This window comes from Magnolia sinica, unplaced genomic scaffold, assembly GCF_029962835.1.
Source record: "Magnolia sinica isolate HGM2019 unplaced genomic scaffold, MsV1 ctg222, whole genome shotgun sequence".
Lineage (NCBI taxonomy): Eukaryota > Viridiplantae > Streptophyta > Magnoliopsida > Magnoliales > Magnoliaceae > Magnolia > Magnolia sinica.
The window spans coordinates 91,979-111,761 of NW_026682781.1; the positions used below are offsets into that span (position 1 = coordinate 91,979).

The 19,783-nt window shown below is 38.5% G+C and overlaps 1 protein-coding gene across 2 annotated transcripts; it reads right to left on the reverse strand.

Annotated features, from left to right (window-relative positions):
* Positions 1 to 11,467: 11,467 nt before the first annotated feature.
* Positions 11,468 to 16,573, reverse strand: LOC131236107 (B-box zinc finger protein 19-like). 2 transcript variants are annotated; one of them, XR_009166541.1, is made up of 10 exons: positions 15,945 to 16,573; positions 14,361 to 14,455; positions 14,134 to 14,215; positions 13,981 to 14,032; positions 13,663 to 13,740; positions 13,036 to 13,304; positions 12,366 to 12,497; positions 12,101 to 12,216; positions 11,770 to 12,007; positions 11,468 to 11,640 (listed from the first exon to the last, which is right to left on the reverse strand). XR_009166541.1 is itself a non-coding variant. In XM_058233245.1 (3 exons), exons 1-3 carry the CDS (start codon positions 12,164 to 12,166, stop codon positions 11,557 to 11,559), a joined length of 387 nt encoding a protein of 128 aa, XP_058089228.1. In that variant the 5' UTR covers positions 12,167 to 12,266; the 3' UTR covers positions 11,468 to 11,556. The 2 variants fall into 2 exon arrangements, 1 of the variants encoding a protein (XP_058089228.1); XM_058233245.1 differs by lacking the exons at positions 12,366 to 12,497; positions 13,036 to 13,304; positions 13,663 to 13,740; ... (2 more) ...; positions 14,361 to 14,455; positions 15,945 to 16,573 and having other exon boundaries at positions 11,468 to 11,646; positions 11,770 to 12,000; positions 12,101 to 12,266.
* Between the last annotated feature and the right edge of the window lie 3,210 nt (positions 16,574 to 19,783).

A 19,783-nucleotide genomic window follows, 5' to 3' on the forward strand; every position in this document is an offset into this window, starting at 1 on the left:
CACTCAGGTGGGCCACAACACAGGGAAAAATGTGAGAGAGGACGTCACCCTTGATTTGCACAGTGGCCCATCTGAATTGCAAAAAAAAAAAAAAAACCAGAGTTTTGGCCTGATCCTTCATCCGGGCTAAACGTATGGTTGTAACAGCATAGATTCCATATAAACAACATGGTGGGTCCTCAGTGAAAATCAAGGGTGGGTGTTCTTTCTAACTTGCAGCCCGGTATTGTCCACTGGATTCACGGATCAGCCCGCTTTTGGGGATCTGAGATGAACATGCTTCATGCATCTGATGGACGGTTGGGATTTCATTCATGCAGCACCTGACCCTAGATCTGACTAGTATGACTATAGTTTATGGGTGGTACTGGTACCACTGGAGCGCGTCCCTTTTGTTAGCTTCAATGTCATCTCGTGGATAGCAAGGGCCCTTGCAAAGGGTCTTAAGCCAGGGGTAATAATCTATTGCCTTATTATTAAATGGAAAGTGACTTTTCATTAGTAATATAAAAGAATAATAAAATACCACTATTGGAGACATCAGAATAATGAGCTCTCGAAAGGAGTTGACCTGGTGAAAAAGGTTCACATTGCACATCAAGGTAAGATCCTGCAATATCTCCTTGCTCAAGAAACTCGCAAAATGAATTACCAAGACCCATTTTCTTGATTGGCCTGCATTGCTCAAAAAGGAACTCTACAGCTTGTTCTTTATGGACACCGGTTACTTGAAATTTAGGAAGAACCAAGCTGACTGCTGCATGAAGTTGGAGGAATTTTCAAATAGTGGTCATTCAGAAGTTCAAGGATTAGCTTCGGAATCACAGAACGCTTGCAAGAGGCCTTGAAAAGCGGAAACCAGTCCACATTGAGCTGTCAAGAAAAATCCACTGCATATACATAACCTGAATGGCATGTATTTTTTAGTTTGGAAAAAAGTATGCTTGAATATTAAATCTTTGCTATGCTGCCATTGAATGCCTCTAACAAGCAAAATTCCAAATGCAGAATTTTGCTTTATTTTATTGAGAAGATGATTGATTCTTTAAGCCCAATAAAAAGAAAGCAAACATAACTCAATACCAGCAGCAGAGGTGACCAAAGCCCAATATAAAGGAAGATAATTATTACATTGATGTGTATCCAATTTTAATGTTCCTACCTGTAAGTGTTGAGCCAAAAGTTACTATCTCACTGGAAAGCTTTGATCAAGTGCATGCATAGTTTTGTTATTTCTTTAACTCTGCGTGAAAGCAACTGTATCTTATCTCTCTTCGTGAATTCAAACGACAAAATCTTTTTGTTTCCTTCATGCTTTTCTTCAATCTATAAATTATGCCATTTTGCATTCAGAATGCTTCTGATTTTGAACTTTTGGATTTGCTACATATGCATCAGGCAATGTGATAGCTGGAGACAGTGGTGTTCATAATCGCCAGAAGGTTTGGTTCTCATTGATAAACATTATATTGTAAAGTGGCATTCATGAACAAATACACAATCATTGACATTCTAAATTGATCAAATCAAACAAATTTCTGCGCTGATCCATAAAGATGGGAAACAAATTACATAGTACCAGTTTTGACCTCTTGGTAAATTCCAGTAAGTTCAAAGGATCCCAAATAAATTCGGGTTCTAGAGTACCGTAGCAGTTTACCCACCACAAATTGAAACCACTTGTTTTGAAATATCTTATCCATTAGTCAGTTTGCAGCATGCACGACATGGCCAGTCGGTAACTGTTTCCAATCTGATATGTTCATTTAGTCTACAATTCAATATTGTCAGAATTTACTGGCCATTGATTGGTGAAGAGACAGTTCCAACTGAACTGACAGTTCTGCATTTTGACACTTCACAGAGGGAGGGAGGGTTCAAACAAGTTCCAGTGGCCACTGTTTGTCTTACTACTTTTCACCATGCCATTTGATTCATCAGCTGGTTAAGGATCTCTTCAAACAATTTCAAGTGGCCACTGTTTTTTCTTACTATTCAGCATGCCATTTGATTTATCAGCCTGTTTTGAAAGGTTTTTGGGAATCCATCTGGTATGGATCTGTTCAAACAAGCTTTGTTTTGTTTTACTTGATGGCTTGTTACTGCTTTTCACCATGCCATTTGGTTCATCACAGTTTTTAGTGTTTTCAGAATGCCCTGGGAAAGGAATTATGGTATTTGGCATGATCATCCACATGTATAATCAAATGCTTATAAAAAACAACAACACTAACACAGAGGAGTCTTTTTGGCTGCTCTTCTATGGTAATTTGATGGATTCATGGATTTAAATTTGCTTGCATTTGATTCAATGTTTTAAGGTTGCAGGGACCTATAGTGGTCCTTTTGTTAGTCTTGAATTTTGAAGTCTATCATCTTTCAAAATAAATAAATAAATAAAATAAAGAAAGAAAGAAAAGAAAAAAGAAAAGAAGAAGAAGAAGAAGAAGAAGAGAAGTTTATAATGTTAATTTGTGGGGTTTTGTGGGCCTAATCTATGGCATTCCTAATGAAATGTTAAATAGAAGTGATTGATGAGGGAGAGAGAAGTAACAAAAACAAATGCAGCAACTGAACATTGGGTTATAAACGAATGAAAAAGAAGAAGAAGATTTGAATGCAAACGTTACTGCAATAGCTACATTTCAAATTGTGTTGTATTGAAAAGTTACCACCAACAAATAGCACAAACAGACTCTTCCATGTCCATCCTGCGAATCACGTTGGATTATTGCAAAGGCTGGTTCAATTGCAAGCTTTGTGAAGCATAGACCAGCAAGTTATTGCAGTCTCAATCTTCATACTGTAAGAATTGAGTTTCCTTTATCTTTGAATTTTTCCATCTCATTCCATACATAGATTATTGTTAATCAACCAAATGCATATGATCTTAACAAAATCCAAGAATTACCCACACTGAATTTTTTGTGCCTCTTCCATCCAATAGAGTATGTTATCCAATCACATTGATGATTCTATTTATATTATTTTTCGAAATCGGGCATTCTCATTTAGGAGCCATTTGGTTCTTAAGTTGCTTAAGATAAGCTACTTATACCACAAGTAGCTTATCTCAGTTTCTACTTAGTAAGAAGATAAAGTATGTTTGGTAGACAACATACTTATCAGCTTCTCTCTTTTGTCTCTCCTGATGCCTCTCTTCAGCAACTCATGAAAAGTATAAAAGCTAAAAAAAATTAACCGAAGTGATCAAGAACTTTTAAGCAAAAAAGTTACTTATAACTAATCATAAACCAAACTTACTTATGTAAAATAAGTCACTTATCTACTGCTCTAAGTAGAAAAGTAACTTATTTGGTGGTATCTAAACGGGCCCTTAATATAGGCATTTGCACTTTGTCGCATCTCCCAGGACCACGGCAAAGTAGATTGGAATGAGCCTTCTTAATTAGAATGTTGATAGAACAAACTAATATTGGTAAAGGATCAGATACAGGGTGGACTAAAGAAGCCTGGAACTCTACAAGATATGCATTCAATCTTGGTTTTGGGGTTCAAAATGATTTGCAACAATTAAAGAGTCATTATAAACTGCTTAGAAAGCATGATCTCACTATACAAACTCTAGGACAAGATAGTGGACATGGTTGGGATGATCATGCCTATGTTATAAGATCATATTTCCTTTTTGTGTGTATTTTGTTTTTCTATGATATTTTTAAATTTACGATCCAAAATGCCCCCTTAGATACAAGATTTCAACACCTTAATCATTACTCTTATCCGAAAACAAGAAACAAATGACTGCTGTGTAATGAACTTGAGGATTCCAATTGTTATCTAAATAAATTCCCATTTTTTGGATTCCTATTTCTAGGGTGACCATGGAAGTTATGATTTGGATAACCATTACATGATCTGCAGAATCCAAACGGAACCCACATCCAATCAGGCCAAGAGGTGCTTCATTTCATGTTCTTTTTAGGGCATTAACTATTTCCTTATTTCTTTCCCCCTTTTCTGTTTTCTAGTACTAGGCAGAGGCAGAAATTGAACCATGTGCCTATGGTAGTCTTCCAGCCTCTTTACCCTTTCTGTAGAGAGCAATGTGCCTATGGTAGTCTTCCAGCTCCTTCTCCAGCTTCTCAATGAACTCTCTTGTGTGTTCAAGGGACTGCTCAAACTTATATTTCTCCAATGCCTGAAATAAGGAGAAAAGAAAATAAATAAATGTCAGAGGTAGTATAAAACATGGATGATGTTATTACTGTTGGAAGTAGAGAGGAAAGTATGATTGTACTAGTTCTAAAATCCAGCAACTCAACAAGATATCGAGTCAATTGTGGGTGTGACTTGGTCCCCAATTGGCAAGGCCCATCAAGTTGAATCAATGACTCAGTCAACTCAACGCACACGACTCAGACCAAGTCATTCAGTTGATCGGCTGTTTGCTTTAATAGAAGGCAAAGAAAAGAAGCTGCTAGATTTTGAACTCACAACCTTCCCTTGAGGAAGAAAAGGCCAACCACAGCACCCCCCCAATGGATGTACCTTTGTTGACTAATACTTTAATATTCTTAATTTAATTATTGTAAAGACGCGATTGAGTCTTCGAGTTGACCCAATCTATCTGGAGTCTGAACATAAACTTTTTGAGCTTTTAACAAACATGCACAGCTGCCGGACCAGCACAACTAGTTGACTGCAGAATACAGTCTTTTGCTCATTCACAGCATTTATGCATTATGATTTTGGGCATATCCACTATGCCTCAAGAAATACACAGGAAATTGCTGAAAGTGAGATGTTTCACTATCTTTACATGCAAGTCTCTTTTGCATGCCTTTCGCATGTTTCCACAATGCTAACATAATCCTTCAACAGAATCTGTACTTGCCATCAAAGTTTTCGGTTTTAAAATATGATGTTTCAAGATGTTAGTCGTGCTTGGATCAAATCAACAATTCTGCTTATGACCGCTCACAATTTTACACGAGGCCACACTTGCCAACCTGGCACGTGTGGTAGATGCAAAAGCCTAGCATCAGATGGGCCTCACTTTGTGGATGACCACTCACTGCCCAAAATTAAGGCAGGTCAACTCATCAGGTGTCTAGATGTGCATGTCAAATGTGGATTTTTGGCAAATATTCTTAAAACACTATAGCAGTTTCTGTACGTGTAGCCCCCTGATGAGTTGACTGGCCCCTTCTGTGCCAGAGAATCTATGCACTGTAGCACACCTTGCAGAATGGCTCAGATTGTCGTGGCATGTGCTAGGTAGGCATGCCTGGCCGCATCTAGAAGCATGTGGCAACTTAGCAAAGCCCATCAAATCACCAAATAGTTGTTCTTTGAAGGTTCCCATCTCACTTGGGCTGTACAATTCCCATAACCAAATAAGAGGTTTGCTAATACCAAGTACATGAATAACTTGCACCCATATACACACACCATATATATTAATGCTGCAAATGGTTCAAGATCGAAACTGTACATCAGGTGGGTCCCACCATTTAGTTCCCAAAAACAACCCCGTACAGTCTTTGGGTAGGCCACAATGTTAGAAACAAATGGCGGGGTTAGAAAAACTTTGCTAAGTCTTTTTTAGCTATCCATTCATTCCAAAAAAATATGTAGCCTACCAGATCATTGGATCAGCCTGACCTTTGGCATGGGCATGTAAACAACAGGAGCCACCTGATGGATGGTTTCAATCTTGAACCCATGTGCCATGTTCACACATGTGGTACCATGTATACCAGCTGTCTTGTAGGCATGAGTCGGATTAGCATACCACACCAGTGAAAATGTCTATTAGTGCAGCCATTAATGTGTACATGGTTAGCTACGTGTCAGAACATCAGGGAACACATTTCCAAGGCTATGCTAACATACATGTTAAGAAAGTGTGGCACACAATTACAAAAGGATGATTATACTAATATGAGAGGAAAAGGGTGCCTCTGCTGCCTATGACACTTTGATACACGGGCAGTCATAAATCGTATACATGGCATTTGACTCAAATAAAACTGGCTAAATAGTTCAGCCCATTGTTTCAAAGTCACAATCTCAGGATTGGATTGATCAGAGAATCGTATAACCTCTGAATGGACACTTTTTTTTGTGGAAAACTGTTGGATATTTTCATTTTTAATCATCCAATAAATGTCCACCAATCCAACAGTTAAAGAATGAATTAAGCTTCTTCTTTTTTAATTCACCATACATGGGCAACTCCTAAGAATCTAAAGTATTTAAAATAGTCAGATTAAAAGAAAAAATTCAAATAGAAAGAATCAAACAACAGAAACCTGATTGCAGGCAAAATGATCAAAACCGAAATCTACATATATTTGGGGGAAAACAGAAACTGAGTAAGGAAAATCATGGAATTGTAGATTTAAATGCAGATGGACAATTTTGCATCAATCTCTGGAAAATACCTAAGTGAGCACACCTTATGGATGGAGATCCCTAAGTGTACGGACCAGATCCAAACTCCAGCCGCTCCACACCTGCGAAATCCGATCGTCTCGAAGAGCGCTGTTTCTGTTGAAGGCAGAGGAAGAGAGGGAAATAGAGAGAGTGAGAGAGAAAGAGAGAAGGGAGCGAAAGAGAGGGAGAGATCGAGATGGAGGGAGATCGAGAGGGTGGGTTGGGAATGGGGAGCGGGAGATAGATGGGGGGAGAGATCGAGGGAGCGAGTGACGGAATGAGGGAGAGATATCAAGAGGGAGAGAGATTGAGAGGGAGGGTTGAGAATGGGGAGTGGGAGAGAGGGAGAGATCGCGCAAGGGAGTGAGGGAGTGGGATGGAGATTAGAGCTGGAAGGGATTTGTGTTTGGTTCTGGCACGGCTTAAAACAGTTCCACATTTGGCACGGCTTAAAGCTGTGCCAGAACCAAACACGCACCCATTCCTAAATGGCCTTTTTGGTGTAGTGATGACTCACGTGATTGACAAATAGGGTGCAAAATTAGTACATTAACAATCTTTACTTTGTAAATTTGTTTATTTACTTTCCTTAGCATAACCCGTAACATGTAATTTTAACCGTAATTCAGTTTATGTCCGCATGCTAGACCCAATTCACGAATCGGAAAGGTGTTCTTCGGCTGCTCTTCACGACCGACTGTAAGAATTTCTCTCATTTCATTCTATTTGTATGAAAAACTCCTTCCGTACGAAAGGCAAAGTAGCAACCCATACTTAAGAGGATGAACCCCACCCTCTAACTATCACTTGATCCAATTTACATATCGAGCGAGTTGCCGAATAGGCGACCGATCTCCTCAGACCTCAGTCATATACTAATGTGAATACCTACCTCGGCGCTCGGGGTCGCAATTCCAATTCTAGCACGCCCGCATACCCGTGCAAGAAACAACGTGCTAACAGTGGAGGCGTAATTTTGTGTGTTCTTTTAGTATGAATGTTGATGCAGATGCAAATGTCCAAAACCTAGTATTCTTTAAGAATTTGTAAGATCTTGCTTTTCAAGTCAGGTCGCAACTAGTGTGGCTAGCTCTTCCCCAGTGGAGTCGCCATTCTATGGACACTGGAGGGCGGATTTCCCAAGGGTATAAGAGATCTACTCTCTTCTTTCCACTTGGTGCATCACTCAAGGTCTTTTGTAAAAGGGGGTGAAAGTGTTATATTTGAACAGAGTCGCCACTAACCAATTATTACGATTCTACAATCGGTTAGATCCCATAGAAACGCTAAAGATTGGGGACCCAAAGATCATTAACCCTAAGATGAATCACGAGTTTGTGTTTTAGAAATTCCGAGTAAGGGACCACGATTACAAAGAGGGAAGGTGTTTGGCACCCACTCTGTCTGTATGGATGTCGGTTTTACTTCACAAGAACTGATTGATTTATGAAGAATAAGGATATTCTCCTGTGCAGAAAATATAATGCAGTGCAATGATACTAGTGATTTATCGATCCGGAATTTTAATGGGCAGGATCTGACTATGTCAGTAAGCCACAGAGCATACGTTCGAAATGATCGAGTGCAGGGTATTTGTATGGGATGCTTATGATGTTGTATTAATTCTTGTGATAAAATGATGGCCAACTGGCTAAGGTTTCTGGTGAACCACTGCAATTATATCGGTAAGTCTCAGTGCATACACCTACCACTCAGATATGGTGAAAATGATGCAATGGGTATGCTAAAACAACGATTAACTGGCTAAGGTTTTTGATGGGCAAGATTCGATTATATCGGCAAGCCATAGAGCATACACCTACCAATAAGATGCATAAAAATAATAAAACCGCATTAGGATGCTGATGTATATGATTTGCAAGGGTGTTGCACTACCAAATGGGGTAAAGGCTACGGATAAAAACCGTAGCTAAATACCTACTGCTACAGTTATAGTCCGTAGCAGGACCATAGCAATTGGCAATGTAGCTAAAGGTAAAAATCTAACTACGGATTAAATCCGTGCAATAGATATTTGTTCTAAAACCTCCTGTGATTGATCAACTCATCTAAGCTAATACAATTAATGCTGCTATGAATAGTACATAAAATGCAATCAGGAAAGAAAACGATGCATTCATATTACAAATAACAATCAAATCATACAATGCATCCTACATTCACAATTCTAAACAAACAAATTTCAGAATACAACATATCACCGGTTGTAAGTATAATAGGAGCAGAGGACGATGATCAAACAGAGTAAGTTATAGGATCAGACCCAAAACCATCCAGAATTGCTAGCAAGTTAGCTACAATTAATGCTACTAGGAATAGCACATAAAATGCAATTAGGAAAGAAAACGATGCATTCATATTACAAATAGCAATCAAATCATACAATGAATCCTACATTCACATTTCTAAATAAACAAATTTCAGAATACAACAGATCGCTGGTTGTAAGTATAATTGGAGCAGAGGACGATGATCAAACAGAGTAAGTTATAGGATCAGACCCAAAACCATCCAGAATTGCTAGCAAGTTCGTCGGAACACAACTCTGAGAATAACCACTACAGCCTTACTCTGACATGCTGACACCAAGCACATTCTAACTCCGATTCTCCATTAAGACTTCATCATCTAGCTCCTGGATCTGAAGAGAAAATGCTTTGGGCGGCTTGTGCTATGCCCATGCCAAGCTTGGGTCAGGCATTTGCTCTTAAGTGTCAGGCTAGGCTTGCAACCCTTAATAACCTAGTTTTGCCCTGCCAAAAGCTTATTATAGTTCAACGAGGATAAGCGCCAACCAAATTCCAAAAAGAGTGCAACATACACAAGCAACTTGTGAATAAACCTATTGATCACATACTGGCCATTGGCACCACAGCTTAAAAGAAGAGCACACGCACCTGGAAGGCATAACCCACCATCTTTGAGAAAGTTGTAATGGTCACATCTTTTCCTTCTTGTTCTATCTGTTAATAGAGGGCATGAGATGAGGAACTTGAAGAAAAACATTAAATTTGCAGATAACATGTGATGCACTCCAAAAAATCATACCTTAGCTTTTCCTATTGGAAGGCGGAAACTGGAATCAAGAACTTCCGCTGAAACAAGGAAAAACTCTCCATATCTGGAGCATCCCAAAATCAATGCTAATCAAATAAATACTTCAAGTTTCACATGACAAAAATAGTACCACGTTCGAAAAGCTACTTACAGCAACTCATTTTCAAGAAAAACTACAGGATTAGAGGATTAGAATCTCTAATAGCTGCTTTTAAAAGGCCCCGAGCATCTTCTGATGAGTATGGAGTCAGAACTTTCAACCCAGGAATGTGAGCATACCAAGCTCCATAACACTGGATATGATTTCAAAATGAGAACCATCCTACATTTCTTCTAACACATTTTAATGCATTATACAACATATTTAAGTTTGTTTTCTTTCCTCCTTTTTTTTTTTTTTTTTTTTGGGGGTAGCTTGTCAGTACACACACTCCATGTTAGCCACCCCCACTAGGGATCGATACCAAGATCTCAAGTGTTGAAACGAGGTATGTCCACTCAGTCTGCCAGTTGAGCTATGGATCTGGGTGTTATACAACATATTTAAGTTAAAGTTGCTTTATTAAGCTCTATTCACTAACAATAAATGCAACTTACATTAAACAACAAAGTTTCAAACATCTTAAACTACTACAAGCTCAATCAGCTTGACTCAAATTTCTAGTTTAAAACAGCGTTTATGACAGCATAGAGAGAATATAGCAACTTACAACTTGCACTTTGCAGCTTCCTAAAATATATAACAGATAATTAGGATGAAAATTGGTTTTTTATGAAGCCACATTAGGTAATTCAAAATGGTAGAATAGAAGCAGATTAAAGTGCAGTATCAGTGCAATAAAAAAAATGATAGACTGCTAGTGAAATTGGGTAGATTAGCTTTCCCCATGTGTGTACATATCAGTGCCACATCTAGGTTATATCCTGAGCCATATGCCTGCGTAATAATCCATTGATATTTTTATAAATAACTTATTCTAACAAGTTTAGCTCTCGTCCAGCATTTTCTTGCATAAATCAAAGGCCATGAACTTTCCAGAATTGCAAGAGAGTCATTTTTTATATATTTGGAGGACTGGTGCTACATGAAGAGATTTTGCCCCATCCGGTTGAAGATTCGTTGAAAACTCATTTCATGTTGTTGCATGTACAAATAGAAGGATGCGTTGATTTGTTGAGTATGTTTGTCTTGAAAAGTTCAGTGCATTTGTTACGTGTTTGGATCATTTTTCATATTTAATCTTCGCATATCCACTATTATTTTGTTTTGCAACAGCTGGTTCTCTTTCTTTTAACCTTTAACCAAGTTCTCTGATTCCAAAGATCATTTGAATTATGAGAAGGTGCCACCATAGTCTGTTCCAGACCCCATGGAAGATTGATGTTCGGTGTCATAAAAGATTTGCCAATCTACCATTCAAAAGCCAACACCGAAGTGTTGGAAGGCTAATATAAAGATGATGATGAAAAGACGACAACGACATATTGAGAACGGAAAAAGTTCCACTAGTACAGGTGACCTTGTTTAAGAAGAAAAGAAGTACAAAAGCAAGGCATTTCTACTAATCCAAGATTTGAATATAGCATACAAGCTAGCAACTGAGACTCCCTAGCTTTTAATGAAGTGTGAACTTTTATACAACCCATGAAACTCTAAATATCTCAGGAAATCTTAACTCGCAATCCTTTATCTTTCTTTTTTTCTTAACTCAGCATCATTTTAAAGAAAGTTTTACCATACAAAATGAAGCATTTCAAAAGAATTCAACAAAACATGTATAACAGTTCCCATGCATTCCCCCAAAAATTCAAGAGATGCATTGTACATTTCAGTCCCATGCACTCCTGCTTTTAAAAAAAAAAAAAAAAAAACCATGCACCATGGCGTTGGTTTATAGATGTTAACCAATGATTAGTCTAAACAACTCTGATCTTTTTCTTTTTTAGGACATCCAAAACTCAGAGGCCAAAGAAGTCAAGCTCCTTGTCTTTTTCTTTTTCTTCCTTTAACCAAGAAATGGTTAAACAAAAAGACCAGTGAACTAGCATAAATGAGAAGAATAGAATCCACCTTGCTTACTTCTCTAGATCTTGATTGCAAGATCCCACTGGAACTACGCTTGCACACTCATGATTGCTATCGCTTAAAGCATTCATCCCCTGCACCTTATGAACACAAAAATACACTAAACTTCGCATAACTAGCAGATTGGTTAACTTTAGCTTCGCAACCTCTAAAAAACAAAACCAAAATATACATATCATATTGAAAGCCAATAACATGCATACCTGTGTATTTGAAGGCTGCCCATGAATCCGGTTTGGCCTCGAGTTGAGATCAATCATTGTAGAGGCGATCTTGCCCGGATCTTCTGTGTTAGCGTCTAGCACTGGAACAGGAGAGACCCTGTGGTTTTGCAGTTTCTCATTCGTTGTCAATTTAGGCAGCTGAGTCTGTTGCCAACTAAACTGGTTCTGTAGGTTGCAAGGCCTACTCTTCCAAAGGAATGGGTTTGTCCCCTAGAAACTATATTGAAACCAAACAGGTATTAGTTTTGTGAGGTCTCCTATAGCCTATAGGCAAGGATCCAACCCAATGCCCTCTAGAACAGAACCTAACCTCAACCCTCTGCCTCAACAGTAGATATCTTCCATGGGTTCTTTTACCTCCAACATGTACAGTCATGTCACAGTGCAATCAAAGGGAACTCCCATCTATATCGCAGTAAAAGAACGCTACATCCAGTTTCCAAGAATAAAAATAAGTTCAATTCTTTCTTAAGTTCAAGGAAAAGGAACTTCATGGCAATAAAATAAAATAAAAAATGAATGGACGTTCAACCATTGCTTGTCCACAAAAAACTTAAGAACATCCCTACTGATACCTTATAGGCACACAGATCTGATTAGACGTCGATTGTCTCTTCGATCTGGGAAGCATATACATGAGGGCAAACATTTTTTGAGCAGTACTGTTTCAAATGCTCTGTCGCCTCTGTCCAACCATGAACTAGAACCTGCAATGGAAGGCCATATATAATGCAGTACTTTGAATGTTGCACATGTCACAAATGCCAAGCAGAGAACTGGGGAATCTGCTAGAAACAAAGGCATGATTCAACACTGTAAAGGAGAAATCAAATAACTGGTTATTGTCAGCCCACCCGTGATTTTTTTTTAAGAGCCCAATGATGAGTCTGATATGATAATGTTGACAGGATCTGTCAACAGAGAAAGCATTTAAGCCCAAATCAAACCCAAGGTAGAAGTTAAGAAACTTGGGCATTGGAGTATGGCACAATGCTTGTCTCCTCATTGCCCTTGTAAAGCGCATTTTGACCAACATGTCCTTTAAATTAAAGGAAGAATATGGAGACAAGGCATGACTTTAACTAGAGAACTAAGGTCTCATTACAATACACATAGTAAAATACTAAATCAAGGAATTCAGAAAGCATATTGATAGATTACATCGTAGAAAAGAATTCAAAATCATCACTGAAAATATAGAGAAACCAAAATTTGAAATTTTATGCAAGAGAACGCTCTACATACCTTTCTAGAAGAAGCATTCAATCTGATATAGAATGAACCACCAATCCGCTAGGAAGATGGTTTCTGATGGTTGCCACCTTAGGTCAATCCAAAAAGCCCCATGCTAGATGATGATGGGGTCCTCTTCTCGCTCTCCAAACTCTCCCAATGAAAGAGCAAAAAAAACTCAGCTGATAGCTATTGATAATTGCACAACATATCATTCAAAGATGATGAAAACCACATCACAATCACCCGATCACATACCTGTTTCAGCAAAAATTCATTTTCTAAAGAGAAAAAAAAATGAGAGGATTAGCTTTCTCTGTATTCTTTTTTTTTTTTGGTTTTCATATAAAGAGCGCAACTTTGACTAATAAAAGACAATTCACGGGAATCTCACGTGGTTCACAAAATGTGAAATTTTAAACACCTATTTGGAAATGCATGTTAAGATTCCTGCTATCTGCTATCAGATGGCAAGAGACGTGCAGTCTCCTAGTATACAATGTGCACACGATATCTTCCATGAAAAATACAAAAGTCGTATTTGTGTAAATTAACATAGCAGGGCCAATTTATATTTGGAAGCAACAAACGGTAAGCTTTTGATTCATTCATATAAATAGATGAGAATAGGAATATTACCAAGAGGGAAACAAAATGCCGCTCCCAAGACCGAACCCAACATCACATTCCTAGCCCGCCAAAGTAGGGAACCTGGCACTATAATGAGAAGAGAAAATGGATTGGATAAAGTGTTGGCTGAGTGGATGATTGAATCAATGCCATTTATCTAATATAAAAGAGTGGTTTTCTCAATTCAACCTGAAATCTTCGAACATAATTCATAAGTCATAACAAACCTTTCATAAACATGAAAAAGAATAGCTGCCAACCATGATCTGCCAATCATAATTCTGATTGTAAGTACTGTGAAAGAGTTCAATGAGATCAAGGACTCACAGCAGAGAGTAATAGAAAGTTAGCAGGAAGAATCTGGAAAGAGGATGAAGACCTGTACCAACACATGCTATGTCAGGAACTGCTTGCCATAAGAATATATATTTCAGACAAATGATATAATGTAGTTAAGCAATAAAGACATGAAAACATTACAACTGTGAGGAAGAGGAAAGTAATGGCAAGATATTCAGACATATGGGAGAGAGGTCATCATCCAAATTCATCCATAATTCACCTGAAACTTAACACAGGTTAGTTGTGTTTCAAACTATAACTAATATATGGAGTATCTTGCAAGCTAACAGTACCGATATGGTCAACCTCAAAAAATGACCGAATCTCCCAAGAAGAGTTTTCAAATTGCTATACTCCAACTTTACCTTCCAAACCATCATGGGAGTCTTTTATTGGCAATTGGCCTCCCTCAAGGTCAAACAGAAAAGTCAATTAAAATTCGCCTACAGGCTTGCACATCCTACGAAATATAGCTCAATGTTTGTCGAATTAAATGTTCCTCTTCAGATAGCCTCCAAACGGCATAAACGGGTCTCCATCAAAACCAACGAACTGCCTTTAAGAGTTGTTGAAATAACATTTAGAACAGCAATAGGCCTCCAAAAGGCTGTAGCTACCTCATTTAATAACTCAATAGAAGCCCATAAAACCAGAACTCACTTAACCAGATCAGAAGATCCTTTAAGAGTTGCTGAAATAACATTTATTACAACAATAGGACCAAGACGTAATTTGCCACAAAAATTATTGAGTTGTTTCAATTTAGGCATTGCATTAATAGGCAAGGCATCATTTTGTGGTCAACGATGTTTACCAAATTTTGCCAACCCCACTACATTTTCCATTCCGGGTCATGCAATCTGAAATATGGACCATTGCAATCCTAGTTAATATTTTTACCAATCCAAAATTACCATCCTATATTCTGAGAAAAGAACACCTTAAAACTGATGCTCCAATCCATCTGGAAGACAAGCTCCAATCCAACTTGAACGACAGAAATTTGAGAGAGACAGAACTTGAAGAAGCTTGGGCAAATAAGCAAATAGACCACATGAAAGGCTCCAACAAGGATGGAGACAACTTGCATACTTCACCAGGAACGACAAAAACTAGCCCTGCTAGCAAACTAACCAAACAGCAAATGAACCAAAAGCTTAGAAGATTAAGGCCCTGCTCGTAGAATATCTGACCACCCAAAACCCCTAGCTTACTAGAACATTTCACACTCAATAGTTGTTAGCTTTCTCTTGTAGGAAATATCAAAGAAGCTGAAACTTAACATAGTTGCATGCCATCTCTTGCAAGAAATTTCAAATGAGCAGAAATTGGTCCTGCTCCACCATATGCATATACTAGAACATCAATACAAGAATATTTTCATTGGCCAAAAACAAACTACTACCATGCATATGATCTTTCAAATGAGCAGAAACATTTCAAATGAGTAGAAACAGGAATATCAATACAAGAACATTTTCATTGGCCAAAAACCAAACACCTAACATACTCTATCAAAATAACATCATTTGTAACAGCTGACCTCTATCAAAATCATCAGCTAACAGGCTTTCATGGTCATAATGCCTAGGTTAAGGATCTACAAATCTTGATATCTTAAGAAAAACACAGGAAGTCAATCATGCCTGTATAACTGTGACTGATCATTTGAAAAATATGGCCAGTCAAATAAACAGGAGCATAAGAGTGGACTGGCCCAATGTCAGTGAAGAGAGATAAGCCAAGATTTTGTCCTTTTCAGCTCAATACAGAACCTAGACCTCTGGACCAAGATACATGGCCTGCCCATTGCATCTTTCCCTGTACTAGCTTCCTGTACAATGTCCTAACAGAGGAAAGCTGATCTGAGTAAAATCCTAACTAACACAGCTTACAGCACATGTGTGCAGAGCAAAGATGTGCAAGACCTGGCATTCGAAGCGGCTTACCTGTACACGCTTGGTGGCACCTACTTGTTCCACCTTGTGTATGAACTGATCAAACGAATAGTAAGGGAGCAAACAAGAGTGCCATTGAGCATACGATCCGATCAGATTCCCCAAATCACTAACCTGTAAAACCCAATTCACAAAAGAAAAAATCAACATAGACTTAAGAAATTGCAAAGATAAAAGAGAATCCGATACAAATGAACAGATCTACAAAATCCAAAATCTATTACCAGTATCAAGATTAATTATCAAAATCAGTGAACCCCAACCGAACATCACAAGATCAGATCTCGATTCCCGTCCACATTCGTGTTCAAAACACGAAGAATGTGCTGGAAATCTTCGTTTGCAATCAGAGACATGTTTGGAGGGAGAGATGCAGTGAGAGAAAGAGAGGTTGACGCCTCGCAGCCGCTTGTAGAAAGGACCGCAGAGCTATGGAGACGAGCTTCACAGCATGTGTTTCTTCGGGTAGGAACTTCACGGCTGCTGCAATGGAGAGAGATAGAAGAGACGGCAGAGATGCATTGGAGAGAGAGGGAGGAGGATGAGAGAGATGGAGCAGAGATCGGGAGGGAGAGAGAGGATTGGGAAACGGAGAGAGAGAGGGGCGACTAGGGAACGAAGAGAGAGAGTGAAATAACCCAGTTATGGTTTGGAGCGCGCGCCCAAATTTGGGCGTCGGTTCGTGAGACGGACCGTGGACGGTCATGATATGACATAGGCTCCATGGGGCCCACCATAATGTATTTTGTTTATCCAATCCAATCATTAATTTTATTAAATTATTTTAGTTTATAATCCCAAACTTAAGATAGATTGAAGGCTCAAGTGGACCAAACCATAACAAGCAAATATGATTTAATCTCCATGTTTCCTACCGTGTGGTCCACTTGATGCTTTGATCTAACTAATTTTTTATTTCATAATATAAAGTAATATTTCCAAATAGATGTAAGGCTTAGATAATACATATATTTTTTTTAAGCCCTATAGAGCCCCTTATAACATCATTAATTATTAATGGTGGGTCAACTTTTTAGTTATGAGTTAAAACCGTAGTAACTATAGCTACGGTTTTTATCCATAGCAAAAAAATTAAGGTGGCTTACATTCTTTACTCTTTTTTTTTTTGGTAGTGTTGAAAAGGAAATGAATGTTGCATGATGCTAATGCTTGTATGTTAATGAAACTGATAGAAGCTTGAGTGATTGGATGAACAGTAACATCGTAAGGCTATATTAAGTAGCTCAGAATTAAACTTGAGTGGCTGAGGAGGCTAGTACTCTTGCTAGGCTAGGCTAGACCGGAGCTGGGCTCTCTCTCTCTCTCTCATTCTCACTCTGCTTGGTGAATGGATGGCTAAGGCTAAGGTTAAGGGATTTATAAATATGGGAGTGAATTGGAATGAGAGTGGATGCCTTCTAAAGTTTATGAGATGCTTGAAATGAGAATGAGAGAGGGCTATTTATAGTCTCTCAACCCGATTTTCTGGTAATTCCTGATAATCCTAAGGACAAAAGGTGTTTGAATGGCTTTAATTGGAAATTGCCACATTGCATCATCTCATGGTTTGGATGATGTGGTAAAATGGTAATTTTAGGTAAGGAGATGGGTACGAGAGTAAATGTACCTCAACCACATACTTAAGGTTCGAAAAAGGAAAAACCTACATGCTTGAGGGACGCTGCCTGAAAGAGGGGGAGTGTCATATGACCGGCGGCAACTTGACTGCCACCGGTCCCCACTTACACTCCTTGCTTTGGCAAGCCCAAGTGTGTGGAGGCTCTATTGTAAAGTATGTTGCTTTGAGGTTTCGGCTATTTTTTTAATTGGGCTTGGGTTAGGGCTTGGTTTTGGACTTAACTAGGTGAATTGACTGGGTTATGGGTTTAAGTAGGCTGACGGGGTGAGTTAACCGGGTGAGTCGACTCGTCGAGTTAACTCTAGGCTCTAGGGTTTTAGGTTATTAGAGTTCAAGGTTAGGCTGACTAGGTTGAATGGGTTGAGTTTAGGGTTTATGACTGGGTTTCCTAAGGTTTAGGCTACTAGGGTTAAGGTTTATAACTGGGTTTCCTAAGGTTTACGCTACTAGGGTTAGGGTTTATGATTATGGTTTGGTTATTCATCTATCCGTTTAAACTTTATTAGCTTATCAGCCTGGGGTGGGGTGTTTATAGCTGGAAATCCATGTGGATTTCTCTTAGTTCATCTCGACCGTATGACTGGAAGAATCCCAATCGTTCATCTTCGGCTCATAGTGATTGTTGAGCTGTGCGTAACAAACACAACTTCTATGACATTCTTCCATTCAATCATTAGAGTAACGGGGTTGAGAGCGCATCTGAACCATTTATCTCCCATCCAATGGTTGTGAGAGAGGTAGGGTTTGCTATGAGAGAAATAGATAGTAATTTACAATGCCTCTTCTCTGTTTCTAATGGCAGCCCTAGAAAATTGCTCCCGAACTCAATTTCTTGCAAACCCACCACCCAAACAAACCTAGAGCTTCAATTCGAAGCATCCACAAGCTCCTATGGATTGATTCAGACCCTCTACAAGTGCCAGCTTGAAGAAATACACACCAGACATCAATCCACCATTAAAGGTCACCTTCTTCCCTGACAAAGAAGCTCAGCTGTTCGTTCTTACCACATACCCAATCTCATATCTATTTTATTCATTTGGGGGCCATGAAAACATCATCCAATTGTTGTGAATCAAACGAAGAAGCATGTCAAGTGCGTCAAAAAATGTAGTGAAATCATCACCAAATTGATTACTGCACTTTGTTTGCATGACTCATGTTGCATTACCTTGATGAAGAGAATCTTATCGCTGTCACATTTGTGATTGCGTGACTTGTTGGGTTGATTTGACTCATCAAGAGTTTGGTCGAGTTGTTGATGGGTTCCAGGTTTGATCTGAGCTTTCCGGCAGGAGAATGGAAGAGGGAAAGGTGAGGAGAAAGGAGAAATCAAGAGAAGGGAAGGAGGTTCTTTTTATTTTTCGGGTCTGTCGAGTTGTGACTTGGTCGACTCAGTTTAGATCTGAGTTGGACTAGTGCCGATGCAATCCAGACATAGTCAGTGAGGTTTGGGTGATTTTCTGGTTCAGCGGTAATCATTACATCATCATTTAGTTTTGAGTTAGCTTGATTAAAGATGAGTTGGGACGACTCCGTTAGTGCACTAATTTTTTAACTTTATTGATTGAACAAACCCTAAGTGTAGGGTTGCGATGTAGTAATAACTCGGTGAGACCGAGATCAAATCCTTATGAAATGACAAACGTAACTAAAACTAGTCTAAAGCTAACAGTTTATTTTGGTTTTTAATCCAACAAATGAGTTAAGAGGCAAAATAATAAAAATAAAGCATTATTGGTCCAGTGATCCACTTTTAGTAGTTAAAATGTATAATTTATCGGTTCATCTTTTATAACTCAACTAGAATCGAATTCTAATTCATTCTACGTGAAAGATCAAACGGTTAAACCAGTCTCAACATCTAATAAAGTATGATATTAATTGAATGATTCTCTCATAAAATACTCAGACATTAATCACATGGAATTCAAGCATCTATTATGCCTGGATTTTACAATAGATTAATGAATTTCCCAGATTGATTCCTTCTCTAATCAATCATTGTAATTGCACTTCCAAGTATGAATTTACAAACTAAAACATAATAATAAATTAGAAGCTTCACCCCTTAGCCTTATTTAAGAGATTAGCTAGTCATATATAACTAAAAATAAAAAAGTGAAAACTAAAGATCTACTAAAACTCGTAAAGAAATTGAAGTGGAAGAAGTTGTAAGTGCTCCACCCAA